The sequence below is a fragment of the Ursus americanus genome, chromosome 18 (genome assembly GCF_024610735.1).
Source record: "Ursus americanus isolate L20-20 chromosome 18, mUrsAme1.1.p, whole genome shotgun sequence".
NCBI lineage: Eukaryota > Metazoa > Chordata > Mammalia > Carnivora > Ursidae > Ursus > Ursus americanus.
Genome location: NC_142144.1, coordinates 36085060 through 36098194, shown reverse-complemented (window position 1 = coordinate 36098194; position 13135 = coordinate 36085060). Strand labels below are relative to the sequence as shown.

At 41.2% G+C, this 13135-nt stretch overlaps 1 protein-coding gene across 1 annotated transcript in view; it reads left to right on the top strand.

Annotated features, from left to right (window-relative positions):
- Positions 1-6731: 6731 nt before the first annotated feature.
- Positions 6732-13135, top strand: part of DNAI1 (dynein axonemal intermediate chain 1) — a 41186-nt gene continuing 34782 nt past the window's right edge. The window contains exons 1-4 of the mRNA XM_045780600.2: positions 6732-6761; positions 9409-9441; positions 12335-12433; positions 12628-12708. Of these exons, the coding sequence (XP_045636556.1) occupies positions 6732-6761; positions 9409-9441; positions 12335-12433; positions 12628-12708 (243 nt within the window). The remainder of the gene's footprint in view (positions 6762-9408; positions 9442-12334; positions 12434-12627; positions 12709-13135) is intronic.

Below are 13135 nucleotides of genomic sequence, written 5' to 3'. Positions count from 1 at the left end.
TATGTACCTATTAACAGAAGTTCAGGATATATGAATCAAAAACTGACAGAGCTAAAGGGAGAAATAGAAAAATACACAAAGGTAGTTGATTTTAATACTTGTCTCTCAGTAATTGAAAGATATAGAAGATTTGTTGGGATGCCTGGATGGCTCAGTCGTTAAGCGTCTGCCTTCGGCTCAGGGTGTGATCCCAGAGTCCTGGGATCGAGCCCCACATCAGGCTCCTTCCCTGGGAGCCTGCTTCTTCCTCTCCCACTCCCCCTGCTGTGTCCCCTCTCTCTGGCTGTCTCTCTCTCTGTCAAATAAATAAATAAAATCTTTTTTTAAAAAAGTTATAGAAGATTTGTTAACCAACTTGACCTAATTAACATTTATAGAACACTACACCCAAGAACTGCAGAGTGTTCATAAAAATAGACCATATGCTAGGACATAAAGTAAGTCCCAAGACATATCAAAAGATTAAAATCTTACAGATTTTAATTCAATTCAAATTTAACATCCATCCATGAGAGAAAGAATCTCAGCATACTAGGAATAGTTTGAACAAAACGGAATTAAATTAAAAATAAATAGCAACATCTTTAAAATCCCCAAATATTTAGAAATTAAGGAGCACACTTCTAAATAAAGGTAGTCAAAAGGAGCAAGGGCAGATGGTAGCTACACTTGTAGTGAGCTTGGCATAATGTATAAATTTGTCAAATCACTATGTTGAACACCTCAAACTAATGAAACATTGTGTGTCAACTCTATTTCAATAAAAAAGAAACAAAGAAAGGAAACAAACAAGGGAAATTAGTAAACATTTTTAACTGAGTGGTATGAAAATATAACATCACAAATTTGCAGGTGCAACTAAAGTTGTGCATAATAGAAACATATAGCTTTAAATGCCTATTTTAGAAAAAAAGGAAAGATTTAAAATCAATGTTTCATAGAAACAATGAGAAAAACAATAGAGAAAATTAACAAGCCAGACATTCATTCTTTGAAAAGATTAATACAATTGACCAAACCTAACAGGGCTCATCAAGATAAAAAGAAATCACAACAGCAATATCAGGAATGGAACATGAGAAATCACTACTGATCCTACAGACATTAGAAAGGATAATAAAGAAATATTACCACAATTTTATGGCAATAAATTCAACAATTTAGATGGAATGGACAAATTTTTTGAAGATTTATTTATTTATTTATTTATTTATTTATTTATTTATTTAAGAGAGAGAGAGAGAGCAGGAGGGGCAGAGGGAAAGAGAGAGAATCTCAAGCAGACTCTCACTGAGCTTGGAGCTGGACATAGGCTTGATCTCATGACCCTGAGATCATGACCTGACCTGAAATCAAGAGTCTGAGGCTTAACTGACCGAGCCACCCAGGTGCCCCATAATAGACAAATTTCTTGAAAAATGCAGTTTACCTTAATTGACGCAAGAAGAAATGGAAAATATGAAAACTCTGTACCTATTTTTAAAAAATTGAGTTCATAACTTAAAACCTTCCCACAAAGAAACTCCAGGCCCAACTGGTTTCACTGATGAATTGTCTCAAATACATAAGAAATAAATAACACCAGGGGTGCCTGGATGGCTCAGTTGGTTAAGTGTCCAACTCTTGATTTCAGCTCAGGTCATGATCTCAGGGTCAAGAAATTGAGCCCCATGTCCGGTTCTGCGCTCATTGGGTAGTGTGCTTGAGATTCTCTCCTTCTCCCTCTGCCCCTTCCCATGCTCTCTCTCTCCTCTCTCTAAAATAAATAATTCTTTCTTAAAAAGGAATAAATAACACCAATCTTACACAAAGTCTTACAGAAAATAGAGAAAGGAATAAATACCAACTCATTTGATGATGCCAGCATAATTCTGATATCAAAATCAAAGTTATTACGAGAAAAGAAAATGACAGGCCAATATCCCTTATGAACATAAATGCAACAAAATTAGCAAATCTGTTTCAGCAAACATAAAAAGAATAGATCAAGTGGGGTTTAACCCAACAATGCAAAGTTAGCTCAACATTAAAAAATAAAAGTCTTTCTTCACATTAATAGGACAAAGGAGAAATCTCATATAATGACATCTCAATAGATTCAGGGGGAAAAAAGGTCAAAATTCAACAACCAACCACAAAAGATTAGTATAAGGGTCAAATGAAATGATGTACTCAAAAATGTTTAGTAAACTGAAAGATGTTATAGAAACAGAAGATGTTTTTATTGTCATCCCTCTACAAAACCCTTAGGTTTATAGGCTCCTTTCTGATAAGGACTTCTTGGGGCCTGGACAACACATTTTTCAATTGTACAATAAATGCCCTCAGAGTGGGACTCAATTGCCATGCACAGCAGATCATGATAGAATAATGACATAATGACACCACAAAGCCTACACTGCCACCGTTACTTGGCTTACCGAGTGCTGGGCTCTCAATTAGGTGCTCTTCAGGCATTGTTTTGTTTTATCCTCAGAGCAACTCTGAGAAGGGCACTAATATTTTTCTCTACCTTGTAGATGAGAAAATGAGGATTAGAGACCAAATACTTCGCTCAAGATTTCACATATAGTTCATGGCCAAGTTAGGAATCCAGCCAAGGCTTACCCTAAAGCTTCTGCTTTTAAATCCTACCCTCCTTGCCTACTGTAGCCTTATCTGGCAAGGGTCCCCTGGAGTTGGCTTCTGCCCTCCTGGGCTTCCAGGCAGGCACCAGCCTGGTCTCATATCCCTTTTTCCTGCATTCAGAGCACTGTGCTAACTAACACTGCATTAATAGGAAAGAAAAACATATTTAATTGTACTTTGTTGATTTTAAAAATTCTTAGTTAGGGGGCGCCTGGGTGGCTCAGTCATTAAGCGTCTGCCTTCATCTCAGGTCATGATCCCAGGGTCCTGGGATTGAGCCCTGTATAGAGCTCCCCACTCAGCAGGAAGCCTGCTTCTCCCTCTCCCACTCCCCCTGCTTGTATTCCCTCTCTTGCTGTCTCTCTCTCTATCAAATAAATAAGTACAATCTTTAAAAAATAAATATATAAATAAAAATTCTTAGCATGTTAAATTATAAAAGTAATGCACATTCATGCATGAGAATGAGTATACAGTGAACATTATTGGTCCCTTCCCCTACAATTCCCCAGTCACATTCCCTAAACCAAACTGCTATCAACAGATTCTATATATTCTTCTAGAAATTCTGTATGTATATGCAAATACACATACATACATAGCCTTAAAGTAAGCAGATGGGTCATCTATTCCTGTAGCTTGCTTTTTTATTTAACAACGTACCTTGGTGAGCTTTCCATAACAGTACATAAATGTTTGTCTCATTCTTTTAAAAATATGATAGTATCTTATTGAATGGCTATACCATAATTTATTTAACTAGGCCCCTACCAATGAATATCTAGGTGTTTTCCATTTTTAAAAACATGACAAATAATGCTGCAGTGAGAAATTTTATACATCTTATGCATGTGTACGAATACTGCTATAGGAAAAATTCAAAAAAGTGGAGTTGAGGGTATCTGCATTTTAAATTTTGTGAGGTATTGCCAAATAACCCTATAAAAAGTTTGCATCAGTTGGCACTCCCACAATAGCATATGATAATGTCTACTACCTTCATCTCTAGTGTTTCAAATTTTTGAGATTTCTTTCAACTACACTTATTTAGTGCCTTCTGTGTGCTTTAGACACTGCACTAGGCTCAGAGATTCGAAATGCAGTCAGTGTAGCAAGAGAAAGATTTGTTGGTGAATTACTTTTCCTTTGGGACTAAGAGCTTTTACCCTTTTAAAAATGGAAACTGCAAGCTGGTGAGGTATTTAGTTTCAATTTAGCTTAATGGAAACCTGTTAGTGAGTTTTAAAATAAGGACCAAGACAACTGAAATGGTAAACGAAGTCTCCTGGGCTCCAGGAAGGAGGATTCTGCATTTGTGGGTTTGTATGCTTCGAAGAGCCCCTCTTTCCAGGAACAAACATGTTTCAGCATTGAAGTCCTTGGTGGAAATGTGAGCTGCTGTAGGCTCTAGTCCCTAGAGTGGTGGCCTCCTAGTAAGCAAAGGCCACACAGATTCTGGGTGGCTGAGGGCAGAGCAAGAGCTATAAATGGGAATAAAGGCTGCCAACTATCATTAATTGAGCATGAACTGTGGCTAAGTACCGCACTATGCACTTTATGTGCATTGACTCATTTAATCCTCATAACAATCCCATGACTGAGAGGGTGTCATTATGTCCAGTTTAAAGATAAGGATACTGAGGTTCAGAGAAGACAAATAACTTACCTAGAGTCATAGAACTAGTAGGTGGCAGAGTGGGGACCCACACCAAGGTATGGCTGACTTCAGAGCCCACATTTGGGCTCCATGAATATATCTGATCATGTACTTGTTTAAAAAAATATTGTATCTTCATGATAGGGAACAGTTTAAGAATGTTTTTATCTCCTTACCCCTAAAATATGCTCAGGGACAAATGGGTTGCTTACACTCTTCAGTGGGCCATGTACCAAAACATATCTAAGTTCAGGTAAATGCCCAGTAGGTGTTAATAATAATCATCTGTTACCTTGACCAGAATTTTCATTTTCAAAGCACCCTCCCATAGCTGTGGGAGGAATAGAGTAGGGGACAAAGTGGATGCTGTGTTAGAGAGTTGAGATTTATCTCATGGCCAATGAGGAACCCTTGGAGGCTTTAAATCAGGAAAGTGATATGATCAGGTTTATGTTTCAGGAAGATCACCTATAGTGATTCGTTTGGGTTCAAATCCTGGTCACCTTTGGGTCCATTGCTTGATCTCTCTAAGCCTCAATGTCCTCATCTGTAAAATAGAATAATGATAGCTCTTACCTGACAGGGTAGTTCTGAAGGTTAAATAAGATAATTCATATAAATTGCTTAGTAAATGACTAGCCCAGAGTAAATGCTCAATAGCTGAGAATGATGATAATGATATAATTATTAGATTGGAGAGAAACTGGAGTCAGGGAAATCAAATGTAGTTAGGCAAGAGATAGTAAGGGCCTGAATTAAGGGAGGTGTAAATGGAGAGGATAGTTATGAAAGACATTAAGGAGATAGAATTGTTAGACTTTGAAACATGATGCTAATGGAAGGGAGGGGGAGGCAGGCATTTCTGATGGTTTCCACTTTCCAACCTGGGTGACTGGGTGGATGGGGATGCACTTGAGTGAGATAGGAAATATTGGAAGAAATAGAAATTTGGTGTAGGGGGCGCCTGGGTGGCACAGCGGTTAAGGCGTCTGCCTTCGGCTCAGGGCGTGATCCCGGCGTTATGGGATCGAGCCCCACATCAGGCTCCTCCGCTATGAGCCTGCTTCTTCTTCTCCCACTCCCCCTGCTTGTGTTCCTTCTCTCGCTGGCTGTCTCTATCTCTGTCGAATAAATAAATAAAATCTTTAAAAAAAAAAAAAAAGAAATTTGGTGTAGAAAAAAATATAATGATTGGTGGAAAAAGAACATACTGAGGTTGATTTTTAAATATATTGAGTTTAAGTACTCTGATACCAATTTGAGTATCAAATTGTAGTAACCAAATTGAGTAACCAAACCCTGGGGGTTCCAGGAAGTCTAAGCTACAGAAATAGATTTGAACTTTGGGGCACCAGGCTGGCTAAGTCAGTAGAGCCTGCAATGCTTGATCTTGGGTCGGGAGTTTGAGCCCCACATTGGGCATAGAGATTACTAAAAAAAATAAAATAAATAATGAAAATATTAAAAAAAAAGAAATTGATTTGAACTCTATTGTAAGGTGCAAGATGAAGCTATAGGTGGGGATAAGAACACCCAAGGGGAGTGTATAGAATAAGAAGACTGGATCAGGGGGTGCCTGGGTGGCTCAGTCAATTGAGCAGAGCGTCTGACTCTTGGTTTCAGCTCAGGTCATGATCTCAGGGTTGTGAGATGGAGCCCTGAATCAGACTCTGTACTCAGCAGGGAATTTACTTGAAATGGTCTCCCTCCCTCTCCATCTCCCCCTCCCCCTGCTCAGGCGTTCTCTCTCTCAAAATTAATAAATAAATCCTTAAAAAAAAAGAAGATGACGACTAAGGGGTTCAAGCATATATTCCTGGTCAAGGATATTGAGAAGGAGCTACTGGAGAGGTGACATGGAAATGAAGGTGGTGAAGTTTCAAGAGAGAGCAAGGGAGCCCAGCCCTCATCCTGAAAGAGAAATGAGAAGTAACCACTAGGGAGCTGAGTATTTACCAGTTTCTTCCCTCAGGATGCTCACACTAAAATCTGTGATAATGAGAATAGAAAATCCTCTACTATGGAGGAGTTCAAACCGGGACATCTGTTATCCCATTGATCATCAGGATTAATTTGACTGCCATGGTGGTCTAGGGAGGTTTCCTCTTCCTGTATCACTCCTCTAATAGACATCCTCCCTTGGCCAAATAAAAATGACCTATCCAAACGTAGAGGATCTTCTTTGGTGAATAGCATAAGAATGGTGGACCTCCTTTGCTGGAATCTCCAAGCTGCCTCCAATATGTACTGCAGTATTATGTTTCTTTTCATTACACTATTCCCTTTTGCAGACCAAAACCCAGAGATAATAGAGTGTCTATTTGAAGATACATTTCATCCTTCGTCTCATAACAGCCAGTACTTGTGGTGTTGATGGAAGGTGGGGCAGAGCCTTGCTCAAAGTGAGGAATGGAAGAGTGGAGGGAGGTAGGAGAAAAGTGATAATATGGCAGGGTTAGATAAAGGACTAGCAGAGGTTAGTTGAGTAGTGTTTTGTTTGGCAGAGATAGTGGGAGCAGCAAGGGGGAGGGGGAAGATGGTGTTTCTGGCAGGAGGGACTATAAAAAGCAAAGGTGCAGGGGACATCTGGCTGGCTCAGTTGGAAGAGCATGCAACTCTTGATCTCAGGGTCATGAGTTTGAGCTGCATGTTGGATGTAGAGATTACTTTAAAATAAATAATTAATTAAAAAAAAAAAAAGCAAAGGTGCAGAGGTGAGAAAGCACAGGCCATGCCTAGGAAATGTGAGTAGACTTGCTAGGCTGCATCTCAAAGTGCTAACACATGAAGGGTTGAAGAACAGGCTGGAATGGAGATGTGGGGCCAGATGATAGAGTTCTGAGGGCCAGGGGAGGGAGTTTGGGCTTTGTTCTTCTGTGGTTTGATGGCTTCTGGGAGGAACCATCAAAAGCTTTCCAGGAATTCAGCCTTGTCTGTCTCAGGCTTCTCCTTTTGGAAGACCAAGGGCCCAAAGTGGCAGCCTGACATTCAATCTCCTTCGCCATGGTTGGGAAGTCAGGGCTGCAGCTGATTTCATTGGCCTGTTTTGCATTTATTATAGTGTGGCTTTTATAGTGTGTTAATTGAAATATTTCCAACTGCCAAAAACAATTACACTCAAATTGCCTTGTCAGTTCTTTTATCGCCAGATGAATGTTTTACAGACATATTTACGGGGGGCAGTAGTAACTGGATCCCATTTTCTATTTAAGGCTGGCAGTTTGGACTGGGATTGGCCCTCCAGTGCTCTGTTGTGGGCCAGAAAGCTGTTGGACTTTGGGGCACTTCTATCTTGTTACCTTAGGGATCAGAGGTGCTTCAGAAAAAAAAAAAAGCAGCTTTCTGGCTCACGCCGCTTAGCCTCAGAGAAGGGTTCTATCACTGGAAACCCTGGCAACCTGGCAGAAATCTGAATCCTGCTGCCTGTTCTACCGGCAACAATCCCAGCCCAAGCTGAGACATGCTCTTCCCTCTCCCTGGGATCCCTTTCCTCCCCTCCACCATCAAAGCTTCTCCCATAGACTATCCTGTAAGAGCTGTAGGAGCCCATCTAGCCTAACTCTCTCACTTTGTGTTTGGGAAACTGAGGCCCAAGAGACTTCCCCAAAACCACACAGGTGGCCTGTGAGCGCAGGGAGCAGAGGCCTCTGTCCCATGTGCTGTGCTGCTGTCACACTGCTCTGGTCCCTCCTTCAATACGTCAGACTTGCTTCTTACAAGAGCCCTTCCTTCACATCTCCCTTCGGCTTGATCATCTGAAACACCTATCGTTCTGTTTATATACTGCACGGTTTTTGTTTAGGGAACATTTTAGTGCTCTGTCACTGTTCTCTTGCGTTTGTGCATGCTGCTTTCATCTTCTGAAAAATATTTTCTCCACTTGGACAACCCACACTTGTTCTTTGACACCCAGCTAGGAAATAGCCACCTCTGGGAGACTTTCTTGTGTCGGGTCAGTGTCTTTGTGCACCCCTCCAGCACCCTGGGCATGCATATCTCTGCTGCTGGCACAGAACAGACTTTCAAAGGAACATACAATGAGTGAGTGAGGGAGTGAGTGAATGAGTGAATGAGAGAGCAATGGTGAGCACTGTCGATACTGCTCTCTCCTCCATGGGCCCTGAGCAAACTGGAGCAGAGACCTCATCTCTCTTCATTTTTGTCCTACTGCTTAGACGTGTCACTGACAGACAAATCGATGCTCAACAAATGTTTATCAAGCTGAACAGACCATGCTGCTCTTGGGGACATGAAATTTTAGCATATTAGTACTGGAAGGTTATCGCACCCACCCTACGCATTTTACTGACAAGGCAACTGAGGCCCAAAGAGAAAAAAACATTTTTTCCCAGCATCATGATCACTGATGGGTTTAATGGCATTCCTTCATTTATTCAATAAGTATTTTGAACGCTTACTATATTCTCAGACAGCAGCACACAAAACAGAGTACCTGCTCAGAAAGGGTTTACATTCATCCCAAACAAGTGTTAATGAATATAGTCTGACCTCAAAATCCCCTTAATGCATAGTACAAAGCTGAGCACTTAGAATATGCTTTTCTTTTTTTTTTGAAGAGAGAGAGAGAAGGGTGGGGAGGGGCAGAGAGAGTGAGAGAGAATCTTAAGCAGGCTCCACACCCAGTGCCGAGCCCAACTTGGGGCTTGATCTCACAACCCTGAGATCATGACCCGAGCTGAAACCGAAAGTCAGATGCTTAACTGAATGAGCCACCCAGGTGCCCCTAGAATATGCTTTTTAAAAACGTTTGTTGAGGGGCGCCTGGGTGGCTCTGCCGGTTAAGCGTTTGCCTTTGGCTCAGATCATGATCCCGGGGTCCTGGGATCAAGCTCCAAATCGAGCTCGCTGCTCTGTGGTGAGCCTGCTTCTCCCTCTCCCTCTGCCTGCCGCTCCCCCTGCTTGTGCTCTCTGTCTCTGACAAATAAATAGATAAAACCTTAAAATTATTTAAAAAAAAATAAAAAAGAGAGAGAGAGACTTGGGAAAGCTCAATGTCCACTGTCTTAGAGGTCTCTGGGCAGAAGCCTCCCTGTAACACTGTTTCTGATATTCCCACAGAGACTTGCCTATGACTTACCTCTTGTTTCTGTTCTTTCTTTCAGAGCATCAGTGTGGGCAGAGGAGCCAGGAAGAGAGTAAGTGCTGAGCCCAAGCAGGCTCTCAGCAAAAAGCTAACAGCATAGTTTTCCATTGAAAATATTAGCTGTATGTTTTTTAGAAAATTCAAATGAGCAAAAAAAACACTAAAATCACCCTTAAACCCACCATTGCTGGAAACCTCTTAGTTAACACATGATGTTATATACTCTCAGATATTTCTGTGCATATATAAAAATTATATGTACTTATTTTTAAATGGAATCAAACTGTATGTTATTTTATTATCTGCTTTTTACATAATACAGAGTACTTTCCATTGCCAATAAACATACTTTTATAGCATCATTTAAAATTACTGTACAATATTTTACCATATGTTCCTTAAGGCCATACCATAATTTGTTCAACCATGCCCCATTATTGAACATTTAGATGTTTCCTCTTTTTCACTATTATGATCAATTCTCCGGCAAACATTCATGCATTTAAATCTCTGGACCTGTCCATAGTTGTGGTTCTTCCTTCCTTCCTTCCTTCCTTTCTTTCTTTCTTTCTTTTTTAAGATTTTATTTATTGGAGGGAGAGAGAAAGCATGTGTGTCCATTGCGGGGAGGGGGGGTCCCAGGGAGGGGCAGAGGGAGAAGCAGGCTTCCCGCTGAGCAGGGAGCCCCATGTGGGGCTCTATCCCAGGCCCCTGGGATGATGACCTGAGCTGAAGGCAGATGCTTAACCAACTGAGCCACCCAGGCACCCCATGGTTATTTCTTTAATATAAAGTCTTACACATAGAAACTTCAGTCAAAAAAGTGCAAATACTTTTTAGGCATTTGAGAAATATTTCCAAATTGTTCTTTAGAAAGGTTGTGCTTGATTCGAAGGGGCACATGCACCCCGATGTTTATAGCAGCAATGTCTATAATAGCCAAATTATGGAAAGAGCTCAAACGTCCATCAACTGATGAATGGATAAAGAAGATGTGGTATATATATATACAATGGAATATTGCTCAGCCATTGAAAAGAATGAAATCTTGCCATTTGCAACAACGTGGATAGAACTAGAGGGTATTACGCTAAGCGAAATACGTCACTCAGAGAAAGACAAATACCATATGACCTCACTCATATGTGGAATTTAAGAAACAAAACAGATGAACATAAGGGAAGGGGGAAAGAGGGAAAGAGAGAGAGAGTGAGAGAGTAAAAGGAAAGCAAACCATAAGAGAATCTTAACAATAGAGAACAAACAGGGTTGATGGAAGGAGATGGGTGGGGGATGGGCTAAATGGGTGATGGGTGTGCGGGGGGCACTTGCTGTGATGAGCACTGGGTGTTGTATGTAAGTGATGAATCACTGAATTCTCCACCTGAAACCAATATTACCATATATGTTAACTAACTAGAATTTAAATAAAAACTTGAAATTTAAAAAAATGACCCAGACTAGCCCTGCACATAACCACAGTCATGTTTTTGAGGAATAAATAAAATATCTTCTATTTTTCACAGTAGCAAAGAGATTAAATGTAAAATTCTCCTACAAAACATACAGAAACTGTCGTCTGCCACACAGAAGAAAAAACTATTAACATAAAGATAGGAAAACTGATCTAATTCTACTGAACACCAGCAGCCCAACTGTTAATCATGTACCTCAGGGGTGGGCACGTTTTATCTACAAAGTGCCAGATCGCAAATATCTTAGGCTGTGCAGGCCGTATGGTCTCACGTATAACTACTCAGCTCTGCTTGTAGGGCGAAAGCAGCAAAAGACGATACATAAATGAATGAGTGTGGCTGTGTCCCAATAAAACTATTTATGGACACAAGAAAGAAGGAAAGAAGGAAAGAAGGAAAGAAAGAAGAAAGAAAGAAAGAAAGAAAGAAAGAAAGAAAGAAAGAAAGAAAGAAAGAAAGAAAGAAAAAAGAAAGAAAGAAGGAAAGGAAGATTGTGCTAATTTATGGGTATCAATTTTCCCATACCCTCACCAACACTGGATATTAATTTCATTTGGTTGAGGGGTCTCTTTGTTTTGGGTTTTTATTGTTGCTTAAGTTTTCAACAGTTTTTTTTTTAAGATTTTATTTATTTATTTATTTATTTATTTATTTATTTATTTGAAAGAAAGCAAGAGTGAGCATGAGCAGGGGGAGGGACAGAGGGAAAAAGAATCCCAAGCAGACTCCCCACTGTGCCTGTTGTGGGGCTCCCTCTCCTGACCCTGAGATCATGACCTGAGCTGAAACCAAGACTTGGTCACTCAACCAGCTGAGCCACGCAGGGGCCCCATAATTTTCAGGAGTTTTATAGTGAAAAATTGCATTTTTTTTTTTGCATATCTTTGCTAACAAGGGTTAATTTTTTAAAATATGTCATGGGCCACTTTGGCAAGGTGTTTAGCTATCTATTAGGGAAAGGAAAAACTTCTAGTCCTTGATTTTTTTGCAGCAAGGATCTGATGGGACTGTGAGGCTTAAAGTTACCAAGTGTTGGTAGTATTGTTGTAAGAGTAAAGATAAGGTGGCAAATTGGAAGATAAAACATGCATCAGAGTTGAAGTAGCTTTAAGAACAGATCGATGTCCTTTCATTTTATGTAAAGCCCTGCCTTGGGCCGCTGGTCCTGACCATTAGGTTCTAGGCTGTATGGGAGAGAGGTGGGAGAGGCGAATTCTGGTCTCACTACTGCCTCCAGAGGCCCACCACAATGTTCCAGCTAGCCCCTGACGGCAAGGGCCGAGGTGGCCAACATCTTCCAGGCAATGAGAATTCTGGCCTGAGCAGTTCCTTTGGACCCTTCCGAGAGTGGTCTACTGTGCATTTTGCATTCTCTGTATTAGGGGCAGAGCTCAGCTTCTGGGAGGATCTGTGAACGAAGCGGCTTCCTGCCGCACTGCTGGCTGATCCTCACAGGAGGTTTTTGTCCAGGATGAAGATTCAGGGACCGACGTGGGAGAAGGGGCAGATGAATGGGCCCAGTCCAAAGCCACAGTTAGACCCCCTGACCAGCTGGAGCTGACTGATGCGGTGAGTTAGCAGCATCCTGCCCCTGCCCCTTCCACCTCCTCCAGCCTCAGGAATGTGTTCTTTCATAGTACTGATTAGCAGCCTGCACAGAACCCGGCTGTGAGATGTCTGCTGATACCCTTAGGGGTCCTCCCTGGTATCAGAAGGGGTGGGGGCTCTCCATGGATGGCCCTCTTGGTATCTCTCTCCCTTAGGAGCTGAAGGAGGAGTTCACACGCATTCTGACAGCCAACAACCCGCACGCACCTCAGAACATCGTCAGGTACAGCTTCAAAGTAAGCCATCCCCTCGGGGGTAGGGGCCTCTAGGTACTCCTCATCTTGGCAGTGACTTGCTATATTGCAAAAGCCTCTCTGCTATTAGAGAGATCACCTTTAAACTTTGGTCTTTGGCTGGAACCTTGAAATTTTACATGGAATTTTCTGGAGATTTTAAAATTTTCTTTACTAATCTCCCTTGCAGTCTTAATGAGTACTTATTACATGTCAGACACTGTGCTAATAAATTATTTTCATTATTTTTAACACTTAACAACTACCCTGAAAATTAGATAGTGTTATCCTCATTTTACAGGTGAAAAAAAATCAGGGCTTAGAGTGGTTAAGCCCTAGGTCATGCAGAAAATAAGGGACAGAATCAGGGTTTGAATCCATTCTGCCCACCGCCATAAATCCCGCTCTTAACTACCGCACTGTTTCCTCC